General features: G+C 37.1%; 1 protein-coding gene across 3 annotated transcripts in view; it reads left to right on the top strand.

Moving 5' to 3' along the window:
- Nucleotides 1–12,892, top strand: part of cdk14 (cyclin dependent kinase 14) — a 166,510-nt gene that overhangs the window by 43,068 nt on the left and 110,550 nt on the right. For all 3 annotated transcript variants that reach the window (XM_086154908.1, XM_086154906.1, XM_086154907.1), the window contains 3 exons: nucleotides 5,842–6,087; nucleotides 8,468–8,562; nucleotides 9,112–9,191. In XM_086154908.1, coding sequence (XP_086011034.1) covers nucleotides 5,842–6,087; nucleotides 8,468–8,562; nucleotides 9,112–9,191 — 421 coding nt within the window. The remainder of the gene's footprint in view (nucleotides 1–5,841; nucleotides 6,088–8,467; nucleotides 8,563–9,111; nucleotides 9,192–12,892) is intronic.

A 12,892-nucleotide genomic window follows, 5' to 3' on the forward strand; every position in this document is an offset into this window, starting at 1 on the left:
ATGAATGAGTGAAAAATAGATCCGTTTACTTCATGGAGTGAAGTTAGTTTTCCTTATTCATTTTCCTATTGCACATCTTTCATGTAGTCATTACTTTTACCAATTACTTTATGTCAGCAAATTCATTGAGTGGTCTGCAGTAATTTGCAAATGCAATAAATACATTGTGCAGATATCACTCAGAAGCAAAAGAAAGTTACCTACATTTTGGATACATTTGAATAACTTTAAATAAGCATGACCTCACCTGACATATGAGAAAATAAGAAAACAACTATTAGTATGAAAAATTATCCTAATCTTCAGAAAAATAACCAACAAAATCACCACTGTCGCAAACAAGTACCAAATTAGTTTAGATAACCATAGTGGCATTTAATTATAGTCCCCTAAAAAGAGAGGCTGTGACTTTGAGTTGATCCTTCCTAGTGATGCTCATCCATTTTTTATCAGTGATTTTTGCAATCACAATATTTGTATATGGGATACGTTTTTGTCTTTGATACAGATGGTCCGGGAAAATTGCATACTTGCAATCTGTCTTTGTTTAGGTTTGTATCCGGGTAGAGCATGACTAGATCTTTGATTTAATGGAAAACCACAATTATAAAGTACCTTAATTTTTCCGGTGTATATGCTCACTGGTGGAAAGCAAACAAGAAAGAAAACATGCCAATGGATGTGGTCCATGGACCAGACCATATCAGACGACATGGTTTGAGGTGACTGTAGGTCAGCATGGATGTTGTGTGAGATATCTTACTGCTCTGTATTTCCCTGATTTTTAAATTGTTTTATTTTATTTCATTTTTTATTACAGACAAATAGAAGGTTGATTTCATCACTAGTTTATCTACTTACAGAAACTGTTGCAGAAATAATACAGAAATAACCCTCCATTTTGATTTAAGGGCTTTTTGCCTTTGGATTCAGTTTTGCGCGTTGGTTTCACATGCATGTGTTGTGACATGAGCCTCGTAGGCGCTTTGTTGTTGATCATCACAAAGGACATTTGGGATGGAACAAACTACTCACACAAAGCCATGTTGCATTGTTTGGAGGTGTAAAGCAGAGATGAATGTGTTATAAATGTACAGTTATTGTTTCCTAGTTGGCAAAGTGTAATGTTTTGGAAATGAATTAGATAAAGTCAATTGCAGACAGAGTTGTTTCACTTTCAAATTCATGCATGGGAAGAATTAAATAAATCACTCATTGCTTTGTGTGTGTGTGAGCGTGTGAACAGGTTAATTGGTAGCAGTAACTAGGCAGAAGTGTGTTGTGTGTTGTACTGCACTAATGAATCATCTCCATGTAGTGGGCTATCATATTCCAGAGTTGTCCCCACTGAATGAAAGACGATCACAAAGCACAATACAAAACCAGTTGTCATGTAGTTAATCTTCATCATTTGTAGTATGTCAATTTGAAAATCCATTTTGATGGAACCATGGGGATGGCTGAAGCAATAAACTGTGTTCATGTTTCATTTATGCAAGCAGGATACCTAAAATGCTTCAAGGTTCACAACATAGATAGTTAAAGTGCAAAGTGTGAATTTACGACTACAAATAAAGGATCTAAAGTGTATAGATCCTCCACAAATGAAGCAATAGAGATAAATAAAACAAGTCAATTGCAAGCTAACTTGTAAATTTATATAAAAATACAGACATACAAACATGTATACATAGATACAAACATACATATTCATATCTCATTTGGTAGCAAATACCCTGTCAGTGGAAGAAGCATTCAAATCATTTCTTGATACAAATTTTCATTGGATTTGTACATGGATTTTTCCCCAAATAATTTAAATCAAATTGAATGCATTTGCTGCTTAGATGAGTGACAGTGGTCCCTTGTCCACTGATTGGCCGACTCATGAGACATACAGTATGTCAGAAAGGGCTGCTGCTGTTTGCTTTGAGTGCACTGTGCCTATGTTGGACATTTTTAAATGTTTTAGATATGAAGCTTTGATATAATATGTCTTTGATGCCAAGATGGGGAAATTACAACTGGTTTTCTGTTCATTTTTCAGCACAGATTGAGTTTGTTTGAGTTGTTTGAAATATGGAAATATTTCTTAAACATTCATAAGCATTCACAAATGAAAAAAAAAAAAAGGTCTGTTTCAGCATCACCGATGTGATCTGAAAATCAGTCTAAGGAAACATTGCCATCCATTTTTTTATCATTCGTTTGTTTTTTTGTTCCTATATCTTTAAAATAATAGTCTGGTAAATGTCCCCTTGTTTATCTCTTTACTAATTTCATTTTTAATTAAATGAATATCTTAACAGAATCACTTTCAAAGAATAAGAATAAAAACAAAGTCCATTAATTGACATTTATATGTTCAGCTGTATGTGCTTAAGAATTCACTTCAGACACAAAGTATATAATTATCTTATAATGTAATCTTTTACAAGAATCAAGGGATATTATCTGACACAAGGCTACTGTATGAATCTGTAGTATTAATAACTAAAAAAATGAATGCATATTTTTATAAGAATAATATGTTTATAAGAAATGCATATAATCACATTTTATTTAATTTTATTTGGTTTTAATTTCTTAATATGGAGAAAAAAAAGCAACAACAAACCTAAAACAAGAGAAACAACAAATCAAGTCAATAGTTTTGGCCCAGTTATTCTGCCTACATATTACATATTAGTGTAACATGTCAACAATCTACCATAACATGAGAAAGGACACTTGCTCTTTCTAGAAAACATAAGGAACACTAAGAGCAGAATGCTAAGTTAAGTTATTGGGTAAACAGCACAGCGCAATCATTATATATTTATATGTGTATGTATGTGTGTGTGTGCTGTTAACGAAAACATATACAGGATACAATTGTATAATTAATATGGGCTTAAAGTGCAGACTCTCAGCTGAAATTTGAGATTTTTCTCATTCAGATTGGAGCAAGGGTTTAGGAATTATAGCTCTTTAATACGTAGCTGCCACTTTTTCATGGGACCAAAAGTAATTGGACAATTGACTCAGAAAGCTGCAAAAAAATAACAAGGCTGCTCTTCCCTCAGTAAATGTCATCAATGAAGCAGTTAAAAGGTCTGGAGTTGATTCCAGGTGTGCCGTTTGCATTTGGAAGCTGTTGCTGTGAACACACAACATGCGGTCAAAGGAGCTCTCAATGGAGGTGAAACAGACCATCCTGAGGCTGAAAAAAAAGAAATCCATCAGAGAGATAGCAGAAATGTTAGGAGTGGCCAAATTAACAGTTTGGATGTTCATGGAAGACAACAGTGGTGGATGATCGCAGAATCCTTTTTATGGTGATAAAAACCCCTTCACAACAACCACTTAAGTGAAGAACACTCTCCAGGAAGTAGGTGCATCAGTATCTAAAGCTACCATAAAGAGAAGACTTCATGAGAGTAAATACGAAGGATTCACCAGTGCAAACCATTAATCAGCCTCAAAAATAGAAAGGCCAGAATTGAAAAATCCAGCCCAGTTCTGAACCTGCATTCTTTGGACAAATGAGACTAAGAATAACCTGTACCAGAATGATGGGAAGAAGGAAGTTTGGAGAAGAATTGAAGCCCAGTGTTTGATGATGTCCATAGGTTCTGGACTTCAGTCAGTCATTCCCTGCAAAGGATTCTCAACAAAATATTGAAAAGCAACATTTTACTTAAGGTTATGGTTATTTGTCCAAGTACTTTTGAGCGCCTGAAATGAGGAGCGTTTGTATAAAAATAGCTACAATTCCTACATGTTTAATCATATTTTTGTTCAACCCTTTGAATCAAACCTTAAAGTCTGCACTTCAGTTGAGTTGTAGTTGTTTTATTTCAAATCCAATGTGGTGGCATGCAGAGCCCAAATCATGAAGATTGTGTCACTGTCCAAATTTTTCTGGGCCTAACTGTGTGTGTGTGTGTGTGTGTGTGTGTGTGTGTGTGTGTGTGTGTGTGTGTGTACATACTCACACACATATTCAGAAAGAGAGAGACTTACATAACTTTTAAGTGTAATACATAATCTTAAGATAAAATGAGTTACAGGGCTGCTACTCCCATTTCTGTTTCTCATATTGGACAGGGGCTTGTCGGAATTTATAGAGTTGACATTGATTTTATTTGTCTTAGCATTTGAGATATTATTGTTGCGCTTTATTGGCTGACAGTGTCTTTGAATGGTTCGAAGGGATGTTTATCATCACTACTGTCAAATCAGACCATGTAGAGGAAGAATCCAGATTGAAGCCATGTTATCCCCTTTCCTTTAGCTTGGGATCGGACTTTTGTTTACCGGAATTAGGAGACAATCTGTGAATATTCCACTCTCTTAATTTATCCTGCACACTCCTCTGTGCCATCAATCATAGTAGAATTGCCCATACATGCGAAGGCTCCAGAGGTGCTTGAAAGGGAGAGATCGATGCGTGAGCACTGCTCCTTCTAACAGCTTCCTCCAACTCGTGGTTTAATTTGAAATGAACTGATGGACATGAAGTAGAAGTAACAAAATAACAATGTAGATTTAGGAGAAAAAAAACCAAACATATGCTTCATCACATTTTTTTCTGCATGAAAATTAACACATACATTTGTATACATTTGCAAATAGTTTCATTTGTGTGTTTCGAGTTCGGTTTGCAAATCTCAACTTTATCATTTTTTCACTTGCAAAGGTTGATTTTTAAAAAGTATCAAAATTTGAAACGCTTTAGTGAACTTTGAATACAGCTGCCCAATCCATACAGTGCTTTGATCCCATCAATCCATCTTCTGCAGCTTATATAGCACTCAGGGTCGCGGAGAAGGCGGGAGCCAATCCCAGCTGTCATTTGGCAAGGCAATCCTATTTTATTTAAATGTAATCATTTTTCTTTATTTTGGGTTCTTTGTTAAAGTGCCCACGTCCTGTCGGCAAATCTGATCTGGAAATCTGATCATGATTTGGAAATTTTTAGACATTTGGCAAACACTTCTTCATGCCCGCAATTCCTTGTCCCGTTTCCAAAAAGGGCATATACAAAAATCTGAGGCAAGAAAAAAGGCAACAAATAAACTAAAATATCGATCCTTGACTTATAGCGCTACCGTGGAGTCAGGATTATGTGGCATCAACTGTCCCAGAGAAGGGAGATACTCACATTTGTACTGTGAAACACAGCCCAGGTTAAAGAAGGAGGCAACCCACTGAAAGATGACTCCTCCTTGTGTATCAGAGTAATTAGGAGTTCTTCCTGCAGGGGAGCCTGAGCCTAAATATTTAATCTGAAGGCAGCTGTGGCAAAACATGTCATGCCGCCTGAGTCTTTTGTGTACAATAACCACAGAGTGTGGTTGAGCAGTGGCCAGCGGGGTACTTTGCGTTATAAGATAGATGGTGAGAAAGTGGAGGGCCCGGTGGGCTTGTAGGACAGAGTCTGTAGCTTGTCTGAGGCCATTGTATGAATGTGTAGATATTTGCCAGAGATAAGTGGAATTGTCTGAATGTGCAGGGGGAGAGCATAAGCCTATGTGCTTGCCTATGTGCGTGTGTGTGTTTGTGTGTGTGAGGGGCAGAGTAGAGGGAGGCCGAAACTGTTTTGATCAGACGAAAAGAGAGAAGGAGATAAAACAGCTCTCATCCTCAAAGAGAACTCGCAGGGAGGGATGAGAGCTAAAACAAAAGAAGGATCTGGAAGACTGGCACCCACCGGGTTTTTGGCTTAAAACTTATAATCACAGATGGACATTTTTTTTTTTTATATTGCTCAGTTTTGATCACTTATTATATATATATGCATATTTATATTTAAATATTCATACATATATATACTTTTTTTTTTTTTTTTTTTGACAGATATGTGTCACAAAGATGTCCACACGCAACTGCCAGGGAACAGACTCGGTCATCAAGCCCCTGGACACCATCCCTGAGGACAAGAAGGTGAGGGTTCAGCGCACTCAGAGTGGCTTCGACCCGTTCGAGAAGCCTGCCAGTCAGGTGAAGAGGGTCCACTCCGAAAACAATGCCTGCATCAATGCCAAGAGTTCATCTGCCGGGAAGGAGTCGCCCAAACTGCGCCGTCACTCCAGCCCTAGTTCTGTGAGTCTGCTTTTGGATCCAAAACTTTATCGTTATATGTTGACTATAGTGTATCTTATCATGTTTGATTATGAGTTTTGGGATGGTTTATTTCAATAGCTACTTTCAGACAGGAAGGATGGAAATCATTATTTTTTTCTGTGCTGTCATGAGTTATGTCATGATTTCATAGTTGAATTTATATTAGCTGCTTTTGGAAAGAAATGTAGGAACTGCCCTCACCCGGAGGAACTTTTTCTTAGTTTTGTATTCACACCAGCCGTAAGGGACCACCCTGAGACTGTTGTGACGTTCTGCAGTAGTTTTTCCAAAAACAAACCGGTGCAAAGAAGAGGAGGTCAAACACAAACAGCATGGAGGGCGAAGTTGCCAATCCCAGTCATGTTCTGCATGGGAGGAATAATAACCATAGTCTTATCAAACATGTTTTAAGCGTTTTTATATTCTCCCTGTGCTGCTTTCTGCACTGTGAAAACCGGAATTGAAGACCCAAATTCCTAGATGTGTGAATGAATTTCTATTCCCCAGTGACGGCTGGCAGAGACTCTAGCATCCTTCCAAACCTGAGTGCTGGATAAACAGTAGTCAATGAAAGAGTGAATGAGTGAATGAATGTTTATGTTCCGCTGTGAGCCCTCAAAATCCCTCTGATAGAAGACCGTCATCGGTTCATTTCTCATTGCCTCTCATTGACCCAAGAAAACAGCTAACCAGTGACCACATTTACTTTTAAAAATGGCGCTCCACAGTCTGCAAGTATCTAGTCATGGTCGTGGCTTATGAGCTCTACCAATCACCAAGTACCTTTGTGAGAGACTGAGGTCCATAGTCCCTCTCTCCTATTTCGTCCGAAAGCATGAAAAAAAAACACCTAGTACCTGAAAAGGTTGCTGAAACTTCAAAAAGTTCCTCAAGTGGGAAAGTGGCTATAGTTACCTTAAAAATCCTACAAAGAATTATTTCAAAGTCACTGCTTGTTGGTTTTTTTTTTAGATTTGATAGTGTTTTCTCACCTCAGCCATCAACATCTGCTATCTGGTCCCATCTAGTCACAATGCTGTCTTCTCTCTCTTTGTCTCACTCTCTCCCTCTTCACTGGAGTATAACAGCAAGCTGTGTCATCAGTAAAGAAATTATTATTATTATTTTTTTTTCCACAATTGTTCAAGATTAATTACAACATTGTGTCAAGTGACATTGACCCGACTAAGTTGTTCTGCCTTTGTTTACTCTCCGCATGTGATGACTCTGAAAGTGCCAGCTTTTATCATTTGGGGTTGTGTAGTATTGAGAACATCTCCATGAATCCATGCATGATTCATTACATTTTGGTTGATATTTAAAAAATTTCATAAGTTTTTATTAAGCAACTGCAATAAGACTATGAAAAACCTGAGTTCCTTGACAGAGTTTCTTAGTTTCAAGAATAAATTGATTTGATTTATGGATTTGAAAATAAAATAATTGTATCTTTCATGTGATAATGAATTGAATCAATACTTCAGTAATTTCACTTTAAGTGTCACTTGTCTATCTGTTAGGGATATCTTTTGGCTTGTTTTCTTTATTTATCTTAATCTCAAAGCAGTTGTGATTTTTCTTAAATCATTTAAATTGATTTATTTCAATGTAATTAATTCATCTTTTTTAACCAAATGCCTCATACCCTGCATGTCCAGGGGTTGTCCGAAAAAAATAAAAGTAAATGAATGGATAAAATGGAGTATGACCCATTACCACACAACCGGTGCTGACAAACAAACTCTCTGCTCTAACAGCTTTCATTTCTCCCTTTTTTCTCGTCTGACCTTCAATCAGCCTGCAGTCATTCACTTCCTGCTTTGTCAGCTGCTTGTAATGTAGCTCAGTTAAAAAATAAATATAGAAAGAAACAACATACACAAACACACACACACCGTATTTATGTTTTCATAACTTCAAAACACAAATGAAACAATAAGCCAGTAATGAACTAGTAATTAGGCTTTTTTATCTTTGCAGCATCTGGTTATGACATGGTGAAATACTGAATGATTGGTAAAATTTGCAGGTGAGCCCAGTGGGTGAAATATCTCAAATAAAGTCACTCCGTAAGTTGAACTCGCCCTCCATAAAACCAAATTTTTCAGGCTGAGAAAAAGTCTGTTTTCATTTCCTCTGAGCCGTAGTCGCTACCTGTGTCTGTGTGAAACAATAAGAAGTGTTCTAAAGTTGGGACAAAATTAGTGATGAAGTGAATCTCTATTGAGATTCCATTGGCAGAATGCAGATTTGAGTATAGCTTTTACACTGAACATTTTGCTGAATCCCATGACTCTTCTTTTCTGGGTCACTGAATCATTTTAATATCATTACACATCTCTTGTTTTCTTTCTCACAGCCTACAAGCCCCAAGTTTGGAAAAGCAGACTCCTATGAAAAGCTGGAGAAACTTGGCGAAGGTTCATATGCTACCGTTTACAAAGGCAAAAGCAAGTGAGTCACGTGCACGCGTGTGCACTGATGCGTATCAATTCTCTTGTTTGCATGTAACCCCTCATGTATAAGCTGCGTATGTTAATTCCAGCATGGTGAGTTTCATAGCAGGATTTCACTAAAGTAGTTCCTTGTCATCACTACGGCTTTAGTCACCAAGATTGATTTTCAGTTCAATTAATCAATAGTTTAACAGACACCATTCGATAGTGATTGAGTAATAACACTCTTTATGGCTTTGTGCATCTCCCCTCTGGCTCAGCTAATTGAATTTTGACTAATGGAAGTCGACAAACTGTAATTGTCTTCAAGTCAAATTCTCTTGCCTCCGGTAATGATGTTATTTTGCTTCATCAAAACAACTCTATCGTCCTGCAGGCTTGCGCCCATGCCTCACTCCACTGCGACTGAATTCAATCGACCCGCAGTCCTCGGTCTCCTCCGACAGATTTTTTTTTTTTTTTTCATTTTTTTTAGGGTTGTCCGGCAGAAAATAAATAAAATCCCACCCAAATTACCGTCTGTCCTCTTTTTTTCGCTTGAACCCAGGGTGAATGGGAAGCTGGTTGCTCTGAAGGTGATTCGCCTGCAGGAAGAGGAGGGGACGCCCTTCACTGCTATAAGGGAAGGTAAGAGCTTTTCCCGTGATTGACAAGTGGCGCCGTGAAGGTCTCTTTCAGTGTTTTGTTTGACCAAATGCAAAGTGGAGTTTGGATTTGCATCGCTGACAGCATTACTTTGCAAACTTTGCAGGTCCACTGACCTCAAAATGTATTCAGTGGGAGTTGGTTATTCAGTATACTTTATGATTCACACAGAATTCCCCAGATTGGATCATTATAGAAAGATTCAAATTCTGTGAAATACTAAAAAAATCTTTTTAAATCTTTAGAGACAAAAGATCTACTGATTTATGATACCTGTTATATCCAATGAGATGCACCCACGTGGGAATGGTGCAGCAGGCTGCTCTGTAAAACATCAGACAGCTTTGATATTTGCTGATCAATATCAGTGAAATTGCTATTTTTTTGAACGTATCGTGTGTCCGTTGTCAATTTCTGTCAACCTGCCAGAAGAACCTGATTGGGAAGCCCCCAGCCGGCATACGGCTCCCTGCGTTGCCTCTAGGGCATGCCTGTAGAGCTGCTGAGACCACAGGAGACTTCTGATGTGTATGTGTTCATTGAGTTTTGGCTGCATTACATGGTAGTTAAATTGTTACCGTAATTTTCCGGGTAAGTGGAAAAAAAATATAATGAGACATATTTTGGTACATTTTGTGATAATTCTTATTTTTGCAACTTGATTTATTTTGATTTAAGTTGTTTTGGGAGCTCATGTTATTCAGATTTAATAAAAACACATATATTAGACCAGATTTTGTAATTTATGGATCTGAAATTAATTAATCTGTTTGGCATAAATATAAAGACTGTGTTCTAATTACAATTGGAAAATTACCTAATGAGATAACAGTTTTTACTAACAGAACTTCAGCATAAAACTTCAGAAAATGTATAATTCACAAATTATTTTTCCATTTTGTAAGATACTGAACATTTAACAAACAAGTGTTTTTGAAATATAATATAATAGTACATCTAAAATATAGATAAATGTTATATTGTATTAAAAGTATTAAAATTAGATATTAATGTATTTTTTTATGAATGTATTTCATTTCATTTTTTTTCAAAATTTTCCTGCAAAAAACAGTATGTATATATATATATAAATATATATGTTTATTCTGGTATACCATAGAATACCAGCTTTTTTTGATGGTATAAATGTTGTACATATATACGGGGGGAGGTCCTCTTTTTAATTTCTCTGTAGTTTTCTAGATTAAAACGTTAACTTTTCCTTTTGCTCTCACACTTAAAATCTGAAAATTGGTGATGGTTTGATCTACCCAGGATCCAGGCGTCATGATGTGATAGACACACACACACACACACACACACACACACACAGACACACTGTGTATGAACCAGAGGTAGAGTGTGGGTCAGATCTGGAAACCGGTGACAGTTTCTTTGAGGTATCTGACTTGAGTAACCTCCTGCCAGCTGAATCTTGTGTCTGATCTGCTTAACTGAGTTTTGAACAGCCTTTTGGAACTAACATGGGATGAATGTATTCATGAAGCTCTATCATTTTCTCTGAGGATCTGTCTATTAAAGCTTCCCCGAGTCCTTGGGATGACGTCTCTAAACCAACCATGCCGGCAGCTCGGCCAAAATACCATTTTATGCCTCATAATAAGGAGAGCTTTTGTGTTTGCACTCTTGCTTCAACTCTGAATGAGAGGAGTCTTTGGGTTCATTCGGTGGCGGCTGTCACCCGCCTGAAATTTTGTGTCTATAACTGCTGTAGTTGCTATAGTACAAATCAGTCTGTCTGGTGTATTTTAAGTGCCTTAAATATTACTTCCGCACTGGTAGTTTTCTTCAAAAGTATAAGGTCAGGTTTAGAAGAGCGTCCATCTAACCTTTGACCTGCATATCTCCACAGTGATTTTATTTATTACATTTACCTGTACTTATTTCTTATTTCTTTTTCACACTTTTTGCTACTCTTATTTTAAATACAAGACTGAGGTGAATTGTGGGATCATATAGGGGAGATGAACCCACAATCAACACTGAAATACATTATGGCAAAGTGAAGATCCATATAAAAACAAGCCAGATTTATCCCTTGGGGAGATAACACAAAAAATGAGACCTGATCACACACTGAGCCACTTCGATGAAAGTGACAAGCATCAGAAAACCGCAGCCAGTATATTATTGACTACTGAGAGGCACTTGCTGAGATGGGTGCATGGGATACACAAGAAATGTGCCAATAAAGCAGAGCAGAGGACCATCAGTAGATGACATTTTGAAAGCCGTCAAACAGGAATTTATTCGAGCAAAACCAAACAAAGAAAAAAACGCAGCTATTTTTAAGAATAGGACAGGATGACATTGATAAGTAAAAAGAAAATACTTTTTTTTTTTTTGCTGTATACCTTTTGGTGTATAGCAGTGCCTTCCACCTGGCAGCCCCCTGACCACCCAGGATTCCTGCTTTCCCACTGCCTGTTTTTCCTGTACTTGTTCATGTGCCTGTTCCCATCTCCCAGCCATAACAAGATGGTGATGAGAATGGTATGGAAGAAAAGACAGGACGCAGGGCTGGAGGTAGCAGAGAGGAAGTTTTTGAGGTTCTCTTTGGGATTGGAGAGGATGGGTCGGATCAGGAATGAGTCCATCTGGGGGACAGCACATGTTAGATGTTTTCGAAATGGTTTGGCCATGTACAGAAGAGGGATAGTGAATATTTGGGAAGAGGGATGCCGAGGTTGGAAGTGCAAGGCAAGAGGCCTAGAGGAAGAGCAAAGAGGAGGTTTATGGATGGAGTGAAAGAGGACATAAAGTTTAGTTGATATGAGAGAAGACGATGCAGAGAGTAGAGTTAGATAGAGGAAGATGAATTGCTGTAGCGAGTCCTGAAGGGAGCAAACAAAAGGGAGCAAACAGAAGGGAGCAAACAAAAGGAAAAGAGGAAAGAAGAAGATCTAACTGTATCACTGGGGCACTAGCAATAGCTTCTTACCATTCCAAATTGAATTTCTCATTATATAATTATACTTTTTTATAAACAAAGTTATTTTTATTATAATTTTTTATTGCCTCTTTCCAACTATTTATTTCACTGGGTCAAAGGACTACATAATAATGGGTAGTGGGATGGAACAGATATCTTGCTTGTGCCTCTCTGACTCTTTGTTGGGAAGAAATTTTTAAATTTTACCCGTCCAGTGAATTAGAAAATCCAATTTGCCAGCAAGGCCATGTCAGATTATTGTGTTAAACATACACGGGTTGGGAAGTTCCATGAAAAACTAAATTAACATTAACATCTGGCAACAACCTTGGGAGGATTTATTTCTATTAAGATTATCAATTTGTGTCAAAATAGTAATACCTAGTTTTAAACATTAGGAAATTAAAAGCGTCGAACTATTCACTTTCCATTGTTTGTTTTTTTTTTTTTGTTTGTTTTTGCTGTCAAGGGTCCAACAATGACAGATTTGCTTCACACATTCCTCATATGCATTAATTTATCAATTATAGGAACCATGATGAATTTTTTTTTGCTTTTGCTTCTTGAATGTATGTATAAGATTTTACAAATTAATACAAAAAGGGAAACATTTCCTTTTGGGAGTAAAATTTAGGTGAAATTTGATTTGATTTAAATTTCACCTTAAAATATTTGTCATACCTATTGGTAATTTGAAATTAGGATGATAAACCACCCTATTGGTTGAAGG

The sequence above is a fragment of the Fistularia commersonii genome, chromosome 11 (genome assembly GCF_037954325.1).
Source record: "Fistularia commersonii isolate RoL2024-O1a breed Wild chromosome 11, RoL_Fcom_v1.0, whole genome shotgun sequence".
NCBI classification, from domain to species: domain Eukaryota; kingdom Metazoa; phylum Chordata; class Actinopteri; order Syngnathiformes; family Fistulariidae; genus Fistularia; species Fistularia commersonii.